This window comes from Ylistrum balloti, unplaced genomic scaffold (assembly GCF_031769215.1).
Source record: "Ylistrum balloti isolate Yb309-2 unplaced genomic scaffold, AGI_CSIRO_Ybal_v1 Utg369856, whole genome shotgun sequence".
NCBI lineage: Eukaryota > Metazoa > Mollusca > Bivalvia > Pectinida > Pectinidae > Ylistrum > Ylistrum balloti.
In genome coordinates this window covers 1598668-1619551 of record NW_026782006.1, presented here as the reverse complement: position 1 = coordinate 1619551, position 20884 = coordinate 1598668, and the positions used below count along the sequence as shown (strand labels likewise).

Below are 20884 nucleotides of genomic sequence, written 5' to 3'. Positions count from 1 at the left end.
GGTAATCGTGATCGATTGATAAAAGTTGGAAAATCAAGAGCCTTCTGAACTGTATAGTTACATGGAAACAACATACATGTATATGTACGAAAAGTCTTACTTTTGTTATCGTGAATATTTGTTAGAAATCAACAAAACGATTTTTGATTCTCTGTATAATGAGTACCAATATACTTTTGAACGATCATGTTTTGAAACTCCATATCTGATCGTGGACTGATGCTTAGAACAGCTGTTCACTTCTCTAGTCGATGAGGCTCAAACTGTGTTTTTATAGAACAGCTGAAAAACTTGACCGGAGCTGACGCATGAACCGTTATTCTTTAAACTATCATGCTTCTTCGTAGTTTACAAAAGCCGTCCCTCGGTAAACCAAGGATCAGGTGCCCAGAAAACAATCGGGTTTGTTACCAGGTGAGATAGCCTGGTTTCCATATGGTTGAAAGTTACCTTGCTATGAATACAGCTACGTAATTATTGACAAGGTTACTTGGTGAATGATAGAGGGGAACAAACTCGTGAGCGCGCATCATCGAAGCTTCAGTTAGGTATTACACCAGTAGCAAGCGAGAAGGTCAGCGTTTAACAGCAGACTACTGTTTGACACAGACATGCCTTACTTGGAGGTATAAACCAACACTAAGCAATACTTCTAGCACAGATAACCAGCGTAACCATAAGTCGCCATAGTACTCTCCTGAATCATATAACCATCTGTACACTATCGGAAACGTTATTGAACCGATTATGGAACTGATGCGCCTTTCTGTGTTACGACATATCATTCTCGTCTTTATGACCATGTGCCTTTTTCATGGTGTTACATGTTCGTTTAAATTGGCTGTCATACATACCAATGATATTCACGCACACGTGGAGGAAATGAACAAGTACTCCTCCGATTGTAAACAGAAGGAAAAAGAGGAGGATCATTGCTATGGCGGTATTTCCAGACGGGTTACTAAGGTGAAAGAACTGAGAGCCAAGTATCCCCACCACGTGTTGTTGAACGCCGGAGATAACTACCAGGGCACGTTATGGTTCAGTCATTACAAGGGATTAGTAGCCGCCAAGTTTATGAAGGAACTACACTACGATGCTATGGTGAGTAGGGACCGCTATCATGAAGGGAGATAATAATTAGGGCTTTCAAACGTCAGTGTAATTTCTTTCAGGAAAAAAATGAGTTCAATGTCTTCCCAATTACAAATAGAAACGTTTCCACGATAAAAGAATATTATGGAAACCATCTTGTTAATTCTGGTTTGGAATTGATCCTGCTGTCTCTCAGCCATGAAGCTAATAATATGCATAGAGGGATTTTGCTCCTCAGCATTGAAGGAAAAGGTTAATGTCTTTTTCTTTTCTTAAAATGCTAATATTTTGCTTTAAGTCGTTCTTCTTGCTCTACAGGGACATTTAAAAGTTGCACACTTTTCCAATGAATACCTTTTTGTGACATGAAGTACAATAATTTCAACAAGGACGGTTTTTTCTATAAAAGTGGATACTCCTTTAAATGAGGGCGTTTAATGGATCAATATTGCCAAGCAATAGAATGCATTTAAGACCACAAACTTCTTTAAACTATTTTATTGTTTTGTTGACAATTTACATAAGAAAAAAGTAATATTATATCATAGAGGAGCTACGATAACACAAGTGACGACAATTCGATTAAAAAAAAAACGCAATAAAACAGGAAAATACCGACAGGTCAAGAGAATCTGTAAACCTCTCAGCTTTACAACTGAATCAATTCGTTATCCAGAAACAAGACAGATAAAGCTGGTCACCATTAGCTTCTTTTGCATCGATGTGAAAATTGCCGACCTGGCATTTTTGTAGTTCTACACGACAAGTCACGAACTTGATGACGTCACAACATAGTGTTTCCTTTCTATATGTTTTGGTGGGACACCTTACTGTTGTCTGATTTACAACTTCCGTGGTTATTTATGAGAAACAATTTGGGCAGCATATTTACTCTTCGAATTTGTTTATCTTTTGTCAGGGATTACGAGCGACATTATCATAAGACAATTTTTTCACTAAAAAAAGAGTAGTTCCTCAAGTTCTTCATGGAAAGAGAGTAAAATAATCCACTGCGGTAAAAATTTAAATACATTCAACATTTCACAACTTCAAATTCCTAAAGATACCGTACCTTATAATTACCAGTGTTGGCAAAGGGATGAAATGATGTGTGTGACAACAAAACAACTTTTAATAATTTCAGTTAGCTATAGAAAAATGATTCCATTCAATATTTACATCGTGATACAATATAGTAATACTGTTATAACATATCTTATTATAATTAGATTATCAACTGTCATTAACTGTTGGTTGTTTGGAAGTATTGCACGGTGATGTCGTTTCTCTGACTTCAGGCCCTGTATACAGTAATCAATGTGGATACACAGATCTATCATTGCACTAATTCGCCAGAGAGTAATGATGTGCTAACATTTTATTGTGTTAAGTTCGTTAACAGAAAGTAATTAACTGTAAACTAACTCACACAAATCTGACAAATCCAGCACCACTACACATTGTAACCATGTTGTAACTATGCAGCTGTCAATACTATTTGTGTGTAAGTCAGGCGCTTTCTCGACATTTCTGTCAAATGAGCGGAATCTAGTGTGATATTTTAACGATTATAACTGCAAAGGATAAAGTAAAATTGTAATTTAGCGATAAAATTGGAGCGCACTTCAGCCCTTAATTGATTTTAGAAATTTGGAAAATTTCATCAGCCTTTTTTTTATAAATAAATCGTGGCTGCCAGATAATAAATCAATAGTTATTTCATGCAAGTTGTTAACACGCACAGCTATTCAACTCTCAGTTATTATGAGAGCTGCTTACCAGTGCAGGCATAGCTACAAACAGCAACTAATCGAGCTACAACTTTGCCTTAACCTCTTGAAGAGAATCTCACATTGTTTCTTACCTAACCCGAACTAACATACAGATTTCTTGTGAGACTGATTTCTCCATCCTTCTGGAACGACTGACGATCAGATTTTGTATCAGCACTACCCCAAGTAACAATGTAACACTGAAGACGGGAAATCTGCTGTATGGGATGCATAGCACGGCTGAGCCTCCATAAGTGTATAGACTTATGGAATGCATGGCACGACTGAGCCTCCATTACTGTAGGGACATATGAGATGCATAGCAAGACTGAGCCTCCATAGCTGTATAGATTTATGGAATGCATATCACGACTGAGCCTCCACAGCTGTAGGGGCGTATGGGATGCATAGCACGACTGAGCCTCCATCGCTGTAAGGACGTATGGGATGGATAGTACGACTGAGTCTCCATAGCTGTAGGGACGTATGGGATGTATAGCACGACTGAGCCTCCATAGATGTAGAGACGTATGGGATGCATAGCACGAATGAGCCGCCATCGCTGTAGTGACGCATGAGATGCATAGCACGACTGAGCCTCCATAGCTATAGGGACGTATGGGATGCATAGCACGACTGAGCCTCCATAGCTGTACGGCTGTATGGGATGCATATGCACTAAGTTAACTCGTACTAATGTTTATACCCCTACACACAAACCTCCTGATTTGTATACACTGTTTATATACCTATCACTACTGCCAGATGGTACTTTGAATTGGGTAGTACAAACGGAAGCGATCTTTTAATGTAGGTTATTTAGAGTAGCTAAGCACTTCAGGAATAAGGTTATATTAGTATCATATATTAGGACTAGATTTAACAATTTAGATTATACATGACAGATTCAATGTAGAATATCAGTAAACAGATTAATAACAGATATTTGCAAAAACTCAATCCAAAGTTCATTAGTATTTAAATATTTAACATCCTTTGATTTGCTTTTAATTTCAGACTACCTTTTTACTCATTAATTATCCCAATAACATCTCTAATGAGTCCTAGTCCTATACGGACACATCCTAACACATCCTATTATATCGGGAAACTAGGGGACATGTCATAGCTATCATATCCGTTCTCTTGTCAATGAGATAGGGCTTGAACAAAGACCCATGAACTCACGGAGATCAAATTTTAGAAAATTTTCCAGCTACATAGAAACCGAGTAAGTTTTACTAACGGGTCTATAATCGTACCCGGCACAGTACTAATAATTGAAGAAGACACAGTGAGGTCCACTTGTGATAACCGATAATTCATGTTCTCATTGGTTACGTTTCTATGTCAGTATCAGCTAACGAGCTGTACAAACATTGATAATTTCCCATGCTAGTCTTGAGATCACCCATTTAACCCAACAGATAAAAAATTATCTTATGATCTATATACCTGACGGTTTCCCATAACATGTAGACCATGTTTTGATTCCTAGTAGCGGTTTTGAAGTGCAAGTTATGTCATTTCTTGTGTAAAGAGGCGAGTGTACTCCCATCATCATCGAGTCATAGAAGAACGAAACAGCTGAATAATGTTCACTGACGAGTCCTGGAAGGACGAAACAGCTGTATGATGTAGCATCACTGACGATTCTTTGAAGAACGAAACAGCTGTATGATGTAGTATCACTGATGAATCCTAGAAGGACGAAACAGCTGCATGATGTAGCTTAATCATTTGGTATCTGTTAAATTGTTTTATTCACTTTAGTACAGTCATCCATATTATTGTATTTACTCTAGTAATAACTGTCCACTTCTGAATACTAGTCTTCATATGGGGGACTGAATATAATTCCAATCTGTCAACAAAACGTCCGTACCGGGTACATCACCTTTACTACTGTCTAGCACACGACAAACGTCCGTACCCGGTACATCACCTTTACTACTGTCTAGCACACGACAAACGTCCGTACCCGGTACATCACCTTTACTACTGTCTAGCACACGACAAACGTCCGTACCCGGTACATCACCTTTACTACTGTCTAGCACACGATAAACGTCCGTATCCGGTACATCACCTTTACGACTGTCTAGCACACGACAAACGTCCGTACCTGGTACATCACCTTTACGACTGTCTAGCACACGACAAACGTTCTTACTCGGTACATCACCTTTACTACTGTCTAGCACACGACAAACGTCCGTACCCGGTACATCTGTAACCCCACTGTGCCCCCGCTCGCGTTGTGTTTCCCGAAGAAAAAGCCAAGTCCAAATTCCTTTCTACTTGTTGTTTATATAGCACAGTGAAGTCCACAAGAAGGCTCGCTCCCTATCACGCTTCCGTAGAGTCAGTCCCACAACCGGAAGTTGTCCCTTTGGCGTCCCTAGATCCAAGTGCAATGAGCAGCGAAAACTGCCCAGTATTTATAGGGGAAGCCAAAAGTCGGACAACTCCGCAGGTGGAAATTCCTCAAGAACAATGGTTGATCCTGGCGACCCAACCATATCAAGATTCTGTCAAAATGATACCGATTTGGACACAAAATGCAGAATCTTGGCGCCATTTGTTATTGTGTATGGGATAAGTGCTGATGGATTGGGGATGCACATTTAGTGCAACGACCGTTGATTGGTCCATTCCCCAATCCCAGGAAGCTATTGTCTGGAATGACGATTGGTACTACCAGTCTTCAGACCCACCGCATATTGGTCACTATTTACATATATAATAATCAAATACTTAACAATTACGCAGAACCTAACATCTGCTAAATCGGTCATGTTTACCTTACATACTCATAATGCTGTACTAAGCAACTATATACAATTCACTATCTAAACTATTATTTTCTCATGACCTTGAAATATTTTACGTTATAATTATACAATCATCGTTACTCTAACTGTACTGCACTGTTTATATATACACATCACATTTGTTTATATGAATTCTGGCTACCATTGTTTACATAAGTCCCTACTTGGCTATGCAGTGCTGGACAGGTAAAGGTCATATTTGGTGCAATATACTATGTACATATTTAACACTCAATTCCTGTTATAAGCTAAATTAAACAACAATAAATTCATGAAAATTATTATTTTCATATTTTAAATTTCCAACCAACATTATATACAATAAAATACTGCTTCCTGTTCATATAACCATTTCCGGTTTAACAACAGAGTGATCTACTTGATAGTGTCACACATCACCTTTACGACTGTCTAGCACACGACAAACGTCCGTACCCGGTACATCACCTTTACTACTGTCTAGCACACGACAAACGTCCGTATCCGGTACATCACCTTTACGACGGTCTAGCACACGACAAACGTCCGTACCCGGTACATCACCTTTACGACGGTCTAGCACACGACAAACGTCCGTACCCGGTACATCACCTTTACGACTGTCTAGCACACGACAAACGTCCGTACCCGGTACATCACCTTTACGACTTTACGACTGTCAAGCACACGACAAACGTCCGTACCCGGTACATCACCTTTACGCCTATCTAGCACACGACAAACGTCCGTACCCGGTACATCACCTTTACGACGGTCTAGCATACGACAAACGTCCGTACCCGGTACATCACCTTCACGACTGTCTAGCATACGACAAACGTCCGTACCAGGTACATCACATTAACGATTGTCTAGCATAAGGCAAATGGCAAAACCCGGTAAATCACGTTAACACCTGCCATTTTAATGTGGATTTTTTTTATTTGAAAGAGAAACTAAAAATGATTTTGCGAGTTTTCACGATACAGATATATTCACTGCCCCAGTGTGATGTCGTCATGCCTCTGACACAGTTATCAGAAAGTTTACCAGGTATCCAACGTGCCATACATGTTAGTACTGAAAATACACAAGAGAGTAAGTCTATGAGTTCCGGATGGATAAGCGTCACCTGCTTCATGGACTACAATAAAAAAAATAGATATTGTTTGATTCAGGTATACTTAACGAGAATCAATTCCCAAATGAGATCCTTTCCCATCATCTCCATCAACATTTATCAATTTACATTTACTTGTCGACATTGTGCAGGAGAATATTTCGGTTCCTTGACTATCGTTGGTTGAAGATGAAGGGGTTATATCTGTCTAAAACGGTAAATTCTCGATATGGAATAATAAAAGTAAACATAATGTATTTCACAATCGTTGTACGACATGTGTCGTCCATATTACTGAATCAAGTGACTCTGATGTAACGTTCACTAAATTGACTTTCTATTTGGATTTTATTTCCAGGCAGTTGGTAACCACGAGTTTGATAACGGGGTCGACGGGTTGGTGCCATTCTTAGACAATGTCACGTCAGTATTTCCGGTGCTCAGTTGTAATCTCGATCTTTCTGAAGAACCAAAACTTAGCGAGAAAATAGGCAGCCATACCATCCTGGATGTGAGTGGACAAAGAATAGGAGTTATTGGCTACACCACTGAGGAAACATCTTTCATTTCCAATCCAGGTTTGCTGATTGTCGTTTAAATCGATATACTCGGGAAAACCAATGTCTTCCATTGATTTGATGGTTCGTTCTGTATGTTAAAGACCATTAATACCTCGGAAGGTTGATAAAAACAGCCTGTTTCCTACATTCTACATTTTGTTGTTTCTGTCACAGCTAAAAAAAAAAACTTTTTCTGACTACAGATAAAACCGTGAAGTTCAAGGACGTTGTCGCCTCAGTGAGGGCAGAGGTACAGGAACTAACCAATCAAGGAGTAGATAAAATCATTGGTCTTGGTCACTATGGTTACGGGAATGACAAGAAACTGGCGGCGGAAGTAGAGGGATTAGATGTGATCGTGGGCGGTCATACCCACACATTCCTGTACACAGGTAAGTTTGTGGTCAGACGTACCACACATTCCTTTACACAGGTAAGTTTGTGGTCAGACATACCACACATTCCTGCACACAGGTAAGTTTGTGGTCAGAAATATCACACATTCCTGCACACAGGTAAGTTTGTGGTCAGAAATATCACACATTCCTGCACACAGGTAAGTTTGTGGTCAGACATACCACACATTCCTGCACACAGGTAAGTTTGTGTTCAGAAATATACCAACATTTCTGTACCCAGGTAAGTTTGTGGTCAGAAATATCACACATTCCTTTACACAGGTAAGTTTGTGGTCAGACACACCCACGCATTCGTTTAGACTGGTAAGTTTGTAGTCTTAACCACAAATTTTACGAGTCTATGAATTATTGTGTATATATATTATTGCAAGATTTTATTTGGTTCAAAACCTGACGGAGATATGTAAGAAGAAGGTAAATGCATGCACGACATCGCTCGCTGTTATATATAGCATTATTGACTGAATTGCCTCTTGATACGAATTATTCAGGTACTCCTCCTTCGAATGATGAACCAGAGGGGCCCTACCCTACGGTGATCACAAACGAGAACGGCGAGAAGACATTGGTAGTACAAGCGTATTGGTCAGGCAAATACCTCGGTTTTATTGACGTCACATTTGATGACAACGGACACGTCACACAATGGGAAGGTGCCCCGATACTGCTGGACAGTACAGTGTCAAAAGGTAAACTATTGGGAACGATATATCACAAGTATAAGATTAAATCACATCCAGTTATAAATGTAGCTTTTGTACCTTTGACTACTGACATTCTGGCTTTCACTTCGGTATTACGAGATTGGAGCAGAATACGTGTCTTTTGTTTTACAATCGGTTGTCAATAGATCACGTTTAACTTAATTTCAATATTCAAAACAAAGGGGTATCATGTTACATCTGCGAGCAACACAACGAATAAAGTATATTAGCGAATGTTGTCGATTTCGTCGTCAAAATGTCAAAGATAATTTATCAATACATACATACATACATACATATTTACTTCTATTTACACATACATACATCTACAACTTTTCCTTTACAGACCCAACCACTGAGGCAGAAGTTGCAGACCTGTTGGTACCTCTGATACGTGAGAAGAGTGTGGTGATGGGAAAATCTGCAGTATACCTTGACGGAAGCAGTAATGTGTGTCGATTACAGGAGTGTAACATGGGTAACTATCCTGGTATATGAGTAACATGTTTAATTAGATATATCATTGTTTTGACATCACTGTCTTGGGGAGTAAGACCACTGTTAGTTGTGTGTTCATGGTATGAACTAATGAGGCGAAATGAGAGATCGTGCACAGTTCTGATCCAGCTAGTATTGATTTCTAGAGGGAGGCGAGAGGTAGACGACAGATCTGTTGTAACTAATATTGATTTCTAGAGGTAGACGATAGATCTGATGTAACTAATATCCATTTCTAGAGGTAGACGATAGATCTGTTGTAACTAATACCCATTTCTAGAGGTAGACGATAGATCTGATGTAACTAATATACATTTCTAGAGTAAGACGATAGATCTGATGTAACTAATATTGATTTCTAGAGGTAGACGATAGATCTGATGTAACAAATATCCATTTCTAGAGGTAGACGATAGATCTGATGTAACTAATATCCATTTCTAGAGGTAGACGATAGATCTGATGTAACTAATATCCATTTCTAGAGGTAGACGATAGATCTGATGTAACTAATACCCATTTCTAGAGGTAGACGATAGACCTGATGTAACTAATACCCATTTGTAGAGGTAGACGATAGATCTGATGTAACTAATATACATTTCTAGAGGTAGACGATAGATCTGATGTAACTAATATACATTTCTAGAGTAAGACGATAGATCTGATGTAACTAATACCCATTTCTAGAGGTAGACGATAGATCTGATGTAACTAATACCCATTTCTAGAGGTAGACGATAGATCTGATGTAACTAATATACATTTCTAGAGGTAGACGATAGATCTGATGTAACTAATATACATTTCTAGAGGTAGACGATAGATCTGATGTAACTAATATACATTTCTAGAGGAAGACGATAGATCTGTTGTAACTAATATCCATTTCTAGAGTAAGACGATAGATCTGATGTAACTAATATACATTTCTAGAGGTAGACGATAGATCTGATGTAACTAATATACATTTCTAGAGGTAGACGATAGATCTGATGTAACTAATATTTTCTAGAGGTAGATCTGATGTAACTAATATACATTTCTAGAGGTATATACATTTCTAGAGGTAGACGATAGATCTGATGTAACTAATATACATTTCTAGAGGTAGACGATAGATCTGATGTAACTAATATACATTTCTAGAGGTAGACGATAGATCTGATGTAACTAATATACATTTCTAGAGGTAGACGATAGATCTGATGTAACAAATATTGATTTCTAGAGGTAGACGATAGATCTGATGTAACTAATATTGATTTCTAGAGGTAGACGATAGATCTGATGTAATAAATATACATTTCTAGAGGTAGACGATAGATCTGATGTAACTAATACCCATTTCTAGAGGTAGACGATAGATCTGATGTAACTAATATACATTTCTAGAGGTAGACGATAGATCTGATGTAACTAATATTGATTTCTAGAGGTAGACGATAGGTCTGATGTAACTAATATACATTTCTAGAGTAAGACGATAGATCTGATGTAACTAATATTGATTTCTAGAGGTAGACGATAGATCTGATGTAACTAATATACATTTCTAGGGTACGTAGACGATAGATAGACTGATGTAACTAATATTTCTAGATTTCTAGAGGTAGACGATAGGTCTGATGTAACTAATATACATTTCTAGAGTAACGATAGATCTGATGTAACTAATATTGATTTCTAGAGGTAGACGATAGATCTGATGTAACTAATATACATTTCTAGAGGTAGACGATAGATCTGATGTAACTAATATACATTTCTAGAGGTAGACGATAGATCTGATGTAACTAATATACATTTCTAGAGGTAGACGATAGATCTGATGTAACTAATATACATTTCTAGAGGTAGACGATAGATCTGATGTAACTAATATACATTTCTAGAGGTAGACGATAGATCTGATGTAACTAATATTGATTTCTAGAGGTAGACGATAGATCTGATGTAACTAATACCCATTTCTAGAGGTAGACGATAGATCTGATGTAACTAATATACATTTCTAGAGGTAGACGATAGATCTGATGTAACTAATATACATTTCTAGAGGTAGACGATAGATCTGATGTAACTAATATACATTTCTAGAGGTAGACGATAGATCTGATGTAACTAATATACATTTCTAGAGGTAGACGATAGATCTGATGTAATAAATATACATTTCTAGAGGTAGACGATAGATCTGATGTAACTAATATACATTTCTAGAGGTAGACGATAGATCTGATGTAACAAATATACATTTCTAGAGGTAGACGATAGATCTGATGTAACTAATATCCATTTCTAGAGGTAGACGATAGATCTGATGTAACAAATATACATTTCTAGAGGTAGACGATAGATCTGATGTAACTAATATACATTTCTAGAGGTAGACGATAGATCTGATGTAACTAATATTGATTTCTAGAGGTAGACGATAGATCTGATGTAACTAATATTGATTTCTAGAGGTAGACGATAGATCTGATGTAACAAATATACATTTCTAGAGGTAGACGATAGATCTGATGTAACTAATATTGATTTCTAGAGGTAGACGATAGATCTGATGTAACTAATATACATTTCTAGAGGTGTAACTAATATCTAGATCTGATGTAACTAATATACATTTCTAGAGGTAGACGATAGATCTGATGTAACTAATATACATTTCTAGAGGTAGACGATAGATCTGATGTAACTAATATACATTTCTAGATGGAGACGATAGATCTGATGAAACTAATATACATTTCTAGAGGAAGACGATAGATCTGATGTAACAAATATACATTTCTAGAGGTAGACGATAGATCTGATGTAACTAATATACATTTCTAGAGGTAGACGATAGATCTGATGTAACTAATATTGATTTCTAGAGGTAGACGATAGATCTGATGTAACTAATATACATTTCTAGAGGTAGACGATAGATCTGATGTAACAAATATACATTTCTAGAGGTAGACGATAGATCTGATGTAACAAATATACATTTCTAGAGGTAGACGATAGACCTGATGTAACAAATATACATTTCTAGAGTAAGACGATAGATCTGATGTAACTAATATACATTTCTAGAGTAAGACGATAGATCTGATGAAACTAATATACATTTCTAGAGGAAGACGATAGATCTGATGAAACTAATATCCATTTCTAGATGGAGACGATAGATCTGATGAAACTAATATACATTTCTAGAGGAAGACGATAGATCTGATGAAACTAATATACATTTCTAGAGGAAGACGATAGATCTGATGAAACTAATATCCATTTCTAGAGGAAGACGATAGATCTGATCGAACTTAATTCGATTTTTTGAAGTAGCAATAGATCTGATGTAACTAATATTGATTTCTAGAAGTAGCTTATAGGAAAGAGAATATGGGCCCGGGCGGTAAAGAAAGAGCTGAAAGAAAGGTGAAACCATAGTATGACAATAGAATGAAACAACTCTAGATGTGGAAACCAAGTATACCCGGATACGTATCGGCGAACACTGCCTGTTCCTGTACCAAACGAATTCATCCATCAGTTCATAGTACTAGTGGAATTTGTGTACGATGGCGAGAATTCACTTTCCTTTGTTCCTATGTGACATGCACATGATTTAAAGTGGACAAATCCAGTGTAAAATAGTTGTCAGACAGCTTCGATAATTTGTGAAGATAATAATGCCGGGCAACCTAAGCTACCAAGCCTAAAACTCCTGGCAGGATATACGGGCTTAAAACATCACATTCTGACAGAAGTCCTGCTGTTAAACATTCTTATTTATCTTACATTGGGATGTAGAAAAGAGATAGCTGAATCGTGTGAAAATCTCTAGTACTAACCATACTACAATGACGAGCTTTTTTATACCTTATCAACCCTAGACTTACAAAACACACCAAGAAAATATCAACATGTCAACTGTATCATAATCCAAATTCAAATTTAATAAAATTAGAGCAAACTAGAAACAAAAAGTACAAGGAGAATAAGACCAGGTGTTCTGGAGGAGTAAACGTCTTCTGCTTCATCGACGACACCCGCCATGTAAATCTGGGTCAATCCAAGTAATGTCACGTTCTCAAATGAGAACAAGTTATACAGCAACGGAACCAACGAGCAAACTTACGAGCATCAGACACGTCCAGCTCCATATCGCACAGAGAAATGGAATATTTCCCAATCACTATGGCGACCATAAAAATTCATCATAATGGTCGTCAACCTGTATCTTTTGAAACTTTTTGTTATAATTTTAAAAACACGACTGGTGATGGGACGCTGAGCGAACGCATTGCAATATGTGGTTAAGTAGATTTATATTTCAGTTCAACTTAATAATCCCAATTATGATGACACGACAAACTTTGATGTTTAAACATACACTTTTCTACGCTTTTAATAACAACAACCTTGGGCGTTTTATTCAGTGTTAACGAGTCTTTTAGCCCTAGCATGGTTGTACATATTGCAGTATAGGTTTAAGTTGCTGGAACACGTGATGATTATCAAGTCAGACTTACAAACACCTTCATCAGTTTAAATGCGCGATCAATGATGTTATTGTAATGTTTCAACATGTACAATTTACAGTTTCAATCCAACAAGGACGCCTTTCGATAACCATATATCTGGTTTACGATCACTACTGCCGTGATACCATCCCGACACGTAGGGCTTTATTCATACATACAGCAAGGCCAATGTGTGGAATTCGAATCGTTTTTATTCAATTTTTATCCGCATTTATTAGTTCATACCCGATACGCCAGGGTTACGATCACTTTCTGCAGCCCTGGTTTATTTGAAGGCACAAGCAATGCAATTTGATTATTGTGATTATTGTAGAGCAGGTTCCTGGTTAACCAGTCATAGACTGAAGCGACATCCAACTTAAAAGTCAGTACGATAAACCGTTATACGACCTCTAGATTGTTTGATGTCCATCAAAGGATTAAACTAGTCTTCTCGTCTTATCCACAATTTGCCACATATGGAACTGCATTTTTCCATGCAGAGTTTCAAGGGTACAGAGAGTGATAGTGAGTGTAACCACTGGAGTATCGAGGATGGTTCCATGGATACAGAGAGTGATAGTGACCATAACCCCTGGAGTATCGAGGATGGTTGCATGGGTACAGAGAGTGATAGTGACCATAACCCCTGGAGTATCGAGGATGGTTCCATGGGTACAGAGAGTGATAGTGACCATAACCCCTGGAGTATCGAGGATGGTTGCATGGGTACAGAGAGTGATAGTGACCATAACCCCTGGAGTATCGAGGATGGTTCCATGGGTACAGAGAGCGATAGTGACCATAACCCCTGGAGTATCGAGGATGGTTGCATGGGTACAGAGAGTGATAGTGACCATAACCCCTGGAGTATCGAGGATGGTTCCATGGGTACAGAGAGTGATAGTGACCATAACCCCTGGAGTATCGAGGATGGTTCCATGGGTACAGAGAGCGATAGTGACCATAACCCCTGGAGTACCAAGGATGTTATTAGTGCGAGTTTAGGGGATACTAACAAAGATCATGAACACATTGGATCCTATAATAAATCAAGCCGAGTCCTACTCTCCTCAGTTCCAGCGACTGCTTGATACGGAGTTGTCTATTACCTGGGAAACAAAATACAATCAATCTCATATAATTATCCACTTATACCTGTAGATCTTCTCAACACAGAGAGGCAAAAATGTTTTGAGTATAAAGTTATAAGCTATTTCTACAATACCAAGAACACTATAATTTAATGTTTTGTCTTTGTCGCTGTCGTTTCTCCTAATTTCGTCTAACATTTTCTGATCAGGAAATCTGATAACTGATGGCATCGTGGATTATTTCGTCGGACGTCAGACAGACAACACATCATGGACAGAGGCTGCTATAGCTATCATGAACTCGGGTGGAATCAGGGCACCTATTGAACAAGGTAGGTGTTATTCACGTAGCACGGAGGAAAACGTAGACGTGTCTTTTTTGTGATCAGGGAATTTTATATTTTTAGTATTATCAAGAAAATTTCTTCTGTTCTTCTGTGTCTTACTCGTCATTCATAGGGTATTTTCGTATGTTGATACACCAAAGTCCGAACGATTCAGGTCATAAAATCGCGGACTGATTGTCAGGACCCTTTCGGACTAGGTGAACCCATGAGATAAAAAAATGTATATGTGATATCATCTCTGGTGTTACCAGATATCGTTCACAGGAAAAGTAAAAGACTACAGGCCGATGTAATGTACCTGTGATCCTACTGGATGCTCTCTTGTTCCAGGCAATATTACACGTGGTGACCTATTGACCTTGATGCCGTTCGGAAACAGTATTGACATCATTGATATCAAAGGGAAATATCTACGCCAAGCATTGGAACACTCGGTAGAAAACTATGATCCTATTGATAAACCTGGTGCCTTACTTCAGATGTCGGGTAAAACATTTATCACAACTTGTCAGACATGACACCACAAACTTCACAAACACACCTGAATCTAGTAATACATTGCCTGGTGCATTGACTTTAAACAAGGACCGAATAAATTACAAAACTGCTATTAAACACATCACCCAAATGTCCGGTCTGAACTCGTGAACAAATCATTTTTTCTGATACGGCTATTAATCACAGGCAACTTACTGACACAGTTCATTTCATTATTACTCCCCCACCGGGAACTAGAGGGAGCTGTGGTTTGTGTTTTGTCCGTCCATCCTTAGTTCTGCTATCCCATCCGGGCCTTATCTTCTACAAAGCTAGTCATGGGAACTTAATATTTGTCGTATAACTAAACCTTGGAAAGAGAAGATGTCACATATCAAAAGGAGGTCACTCTGACCTTCATTTTGACCTTTACCTTCTTCAAAGGGTAAGCTGGTCGCCACCCTATCTCCTATACTACTAATCTAAGGCACGCCATAAATTGAGGTAGATCAGTCTGGCCTTAATTTTGACTTTTGACCTTTATCAAAGTTTTTTCTGTGCTCTATCCCCTACAATGCTAGTCAATGGAACTCCATGCTTGATGTATGAGTTCACCTTGATGAGGCAGAATGTCAGTGGAGAATTTTAATTGGCCGAATTATCTTGTTTATTGTATACTGTTAAGTAAACGAGACCTGTGATATTCACTGGAATCACCTCGGTTATCAAATAGTCTGTCACCTAGAAAGACCACTGAAATGTTGCGTGATGATAGGAGAAACCAATAGATCTACTTGTTTAAACACATTCAAATACCTATGACAGAATCTTGCATCCCCTCTTTATAGGTCTCTTCGTAAATTATGACCTCTCCAAGCCTAAAGGTCACCGAGTCGTGTCAGTGGATGCGAGATGTAGGAAGTGTATGGTTCCAGCATACAGTCCACTGGAGGACACTGAAGTATACAGAATCGCAACTCTTAATTTCGTCATCAAAGGCGGGGATGGTTACTCCGTTCTTCGGGACCATCACGACAAGTGGTACCAATACAGTAAGTATGTGACTGATAGGGACAGTTACTCTGGTCTTCGGGACCAACATGACAGGTGGTACCGATACAGTACTTAAGTGACGGACAGAGATAGTTACTCTGGTCTTCGGGACCAACATGACAGGTGGTAGGGTAGTACCAGTACAGTTCTTAAGTGACTGATAGGGACAGTTACTCTGGTCTTCGGAACCAACATGACAGGTGGTAGGGTAGTACCAGTACAGTTCTTAAGTGACTGATAGGGACAGTTACTCTGGTCTTCGGAACCAACATGACAGGTGGTAGGGTGGTACCAGTACAGTACTTAAGTGACTGATAGAGACAGTTACTCTGGTCTTCGGGACCAACATGACAGGTGGTACCAATACAGTAAATATGTGACTGATAGGGACAGTAACTCTGGTCTTCAGGACCAACACGACAGGTGATACCAATACAGTAAGTATGTGACTGATAGAGACAGTTACTCTGGTCTTCGGGACCAACATGACAGGTGGTACCGATACAGTACTTAAGTGACTGATAGGGACAGTTAATCTGGTCTTCGGGACCAACATGACATGTGGTACCAATACAGTACTTAAGTGACTGATAGGGACAGTTAATCTGGTCTTCAGGACCAACATGACATGTGGTACCGATACAGTAAGTATGTGAGTGATAGAGACAGTTACTCTGGTTTTCGGGACCAATATGGCAGGTGGTACCAGTACATTAAATGTGTATCTACTAGGGACAATTAATCAGATTTTCATTCAGGACCACCACAACAGATGGTACCTGTACAGTATACATCTGACTGCTGTGTATTATAACTCTGTTCTTCCATTTAATCATAAAAGATTATACTAATACAGTAAATGTGTGAATCTTATACCTGGTTGTGTTGTTCTATAAAACCACTTCAAAAATGCCAAAAACTCAAACTAATGTGATGCAAATACACAATCCAATAATAGATATCAAGAAATTAACTTACATGTAGATTAATGAATCCAGAATACTGTAAGTCCTTTTTGTCATTCTCAGATATTTCCAGTTTAACCAAAGCTTGAAAAGTTTTAAGTCAAACAGGTAGAATTTTTTTACAGAACACATAATATGGACTATGGTTCTCATTGCATTTTCAAGATATATGTTTTGATGATTCTATTACATACTCTAACAAAACAATTTTAATTTATGGTAAATGAGCCTAGGTAAGTTGTGTAAAACCCAGTATTGTTAGTACAGTGTATAGATCTATACAATAAGGACAAAAACTTAACAGCCAATGAGAAATTTATCAGGACCTACAGGAATTAACAAGATTCATGCTAATGCTGGTATATATTAAAGAATTATAATGAAGCCCTCATTTGTGTTACAGATATACTGGACATTGAAGTAATTTCACAGTACTTGAAGAAGTACAACCCAGTAACGATTGGTCTTGAAAGACGTTTCCAGTTCACAAATTCTACATACGTGACACACACTGTATGTTCAGCTGGTATGATTAACCACATGACCATCAGCCCACTGATGTTATTTGTGCTTATCTTGTTTGTCATTCTCTGATTGTCTTAATGTCACTAAATATATCTCGGACACACATCACTTGTTTTACAAAATGGACTTTGTAACATTCCAAGCAAAAGCTTAACAAAGCAAATTAGATGCCCTCGCCAAGTTCTGAATTTATAAGTTTTTTTCTTACCCTAGAAAAAAATCCATGCACCTTTAGAGATGGGGATTTCCCTATAAAATAATAGTATGAAGCTACAGTAACAATTCACTGACATAATATCAACAATATGAGGCATTGGGACAAGAAAAACACATACAATTACCTAATAATGCCAGCTAGGTAAGAGGAAACACATCATTCACTCCCTTGATGGTGAGGTAGGGTGATCTCAACCCTCAGGAAAAGATGTTTCGGGTGAAAACACTTGGCAAGTCACCTGATTGCTAACTTAATCACCTTTCCTCTGGGATAGGATCCCCCATCTTACCCCCAAGGGAGTGAAAGATTATGTAAGATATAACATAGAAGAATGTAGACCAATAATGGGCCTGTATATCTCCTGTTATTGTCTACTATTGACTGGGCCTGTATATCTCCTGTTATTGTCTACTATTGACTGGATACAAAAGTCCACTGGTGAGCACTGTACAATAATGGGCCTGTATATCTCCTGTTATTGTCTACTATTGACTGGATACAAAAGTCCACTGGTGAGCACTGTACAATAATGGGCCTGTATATCTCCTGTTATTGTCTACTATTGAATGGATACAAAAGTCCACTGGTGAGCACTGTACAATAATGGGCCTGTATATCTCCTGTTATTCTCTACTATTGACTGGATACAAAAGTCCAATGCGTGAGCACTGTACAATAATGGGCCTGTATATCTCCTGTTATTGTCTACTATTGACTGGATACAAAAGTCCACTGGTGAGCACTGTACAATAATGGGCCTGTATATCTCCTGTTATTGTCTACTACTCGATACAAAAGTCCACTGGTGAGCACTGTACAATAATGGGCCTGTATATCTCCTGTTATTGTCTACTACTCAATACAAAAGTCCACTGGTGAGCACTGTACAATATGAACTGACCAAGTATATGGATCTGTGACATGAACATGTTACAATATCTGCCAACAAGGGAGATCACCCTGTAGATCATGTGACAATTACACAACTGCTGTAATGCTGATTCTTTCTGTTTGTGGAAAAAGGTCAAATGTTCTGAAATTTTCATCAACTCTGTGATATATATCTGTGTTAAATACTTTCAGAAATGTTTAGACCAGACCAGAAGATTAAGACTTGAGTAGTGGTTAGTGAAAAAAAGTAATTGTTGCAAATGATGAAACAAAGACTTTCAAAGCAGAATTTATGCTATTAAATATCGATCTGACCTGGCTCAACAGATCTTATGCTGAAAAATGATAAAGAATTTTCACAGTTTTGTTTGATTCACATGTAAAAATTTTCACTCACCACCAGTTATCTATAACCAGTCTCTGAACAACCAGGGTCCAGTTTCATCAAACTTATGGAAATCTTGCCCATCATAGAAAAGCATTAGGTAAGTTAAGGAAGATCATGAAACTGGGGTCTGGGCCAGATGGTAACAGTGGCACATCACAATGTCATGGTAGTCTATAACATAGAGATTACAGGGAAACCATAAGTTTGTCAAATCAATGACAAGATACCATACTGAAGCTTGGTGATTGACATCAGAGAAAAGAGGGGAATCAGCAGAGAATCAGTCCAGAAATACTCTGTATCACACAAGGATATAATACAATCAATAAACAGAAGCAGAGGATTCTGTCCCAAGGCAAACTTTTGGACATATCACATGCCCCATTTCATATGTACATTTGGTATGATAATTCATCGAAGTCAATATTTGCCAAAGAAAATAAAATTTTATAAGTATGTACATGTATGAGGTATAAATGCTTGTAAGTGAAATCATATTTCATTAAATGTAAGTTTGATTCAAGTATTTGTGTTTTGGACATTATATTAATAAAATGTTGGAGCATTGTTTTGTTTTTATTATTGCTGTTATTTTTTTTTAATTGTCTTGAGGAGTAATTATAAATTCTTGTAAAGTGCCATATACTGGACTTGTTCACTGCTGTATCTTAAATACTTTATCCTGAAGATTCATAGTTTTGTCTCTGTAATGCAATGTAATGTGACTTACATTCCAAACACATCTTCCTATCAACACACCATTTGTTTACTTAATGATGTACTTCTCTGAGAAGTAAAAAAATTCCAGTATTAAATTTTTTTCTGGCATGATTTTTTTAAGGCTTTGATTTTAGAAAGTATATTAAAAGCAAAAAAATCAATATTTTCATGACAACCTATTTGAAATAATTTTCGTCTTTCATTACCAAGTTAGGGTACGATACTTGGATATTGAGAATACAGTTATATGAAAATGCTCAATTTTCATTTGATTTAATGAGCTTTAATCTCTATAGCAACCAAAAAATGAAAATTTTCCAAAATAACATAAATCTTTCATTAGATGATCTTCTAGTATTAAACTTTTCGTTATTGAAAAAGAGGGGGTTTGTGTGCTTCTTTTTTTTTTCAATTTTCACCTAAATAGTTTTTCTATGATCAAGAAACCATCTGCAATATTTATTTTTCGGTGCTGAAAATCCGGGAAAGTGATCCGTCGAGTCGGAACTCAGGAATTCGAAATCTTTGATTCATGGTGATAATTCATGCAAGATTTAGTTGAAATCTAGGCAAGACTTCCAGAGTTATACTTGAGAGAAGTATCTTAGCAACCAGAAAATGTTAAAATTGTTGATGGTATAAACCGAATCACGCTGTCAAGTAATGTAGTCCACAAACGAAATATCTTCCTAACGTCATATCA

General features: G+C 37.7%; 1 protein-coding gene across 1 annotated transcript; it reads left to right on the top strand.

The window, feature by feature from the left end:
- The first annotated feature begins 747 nt into the window (after window positions 1-747).
- Window positions 748-18034, top strand: LOC132545773 (snake venom 5'-nucleotidase-like). Its single transcript, XM_060209461.1, has 9 exons — window positions 748-1104; window positions 7159-7378; window positions 7564-7752; window positions 8271-8468; window positions 8830-8961; window positions 14808-14930; window positions 15276-15431; window positions 16271-16474; window positions 17844-18034. The coding sequence occupies exons 1-9, from the start codon at window positions 748-750 to the stop codon at window positions 18032-18034; spliced, it is 1770 nt and encodes a 589-aa protein (XP_060065444.1).
- The last annotated feature ends 2850 nt before the right edge of the window (window positions 18035-20884 follow it).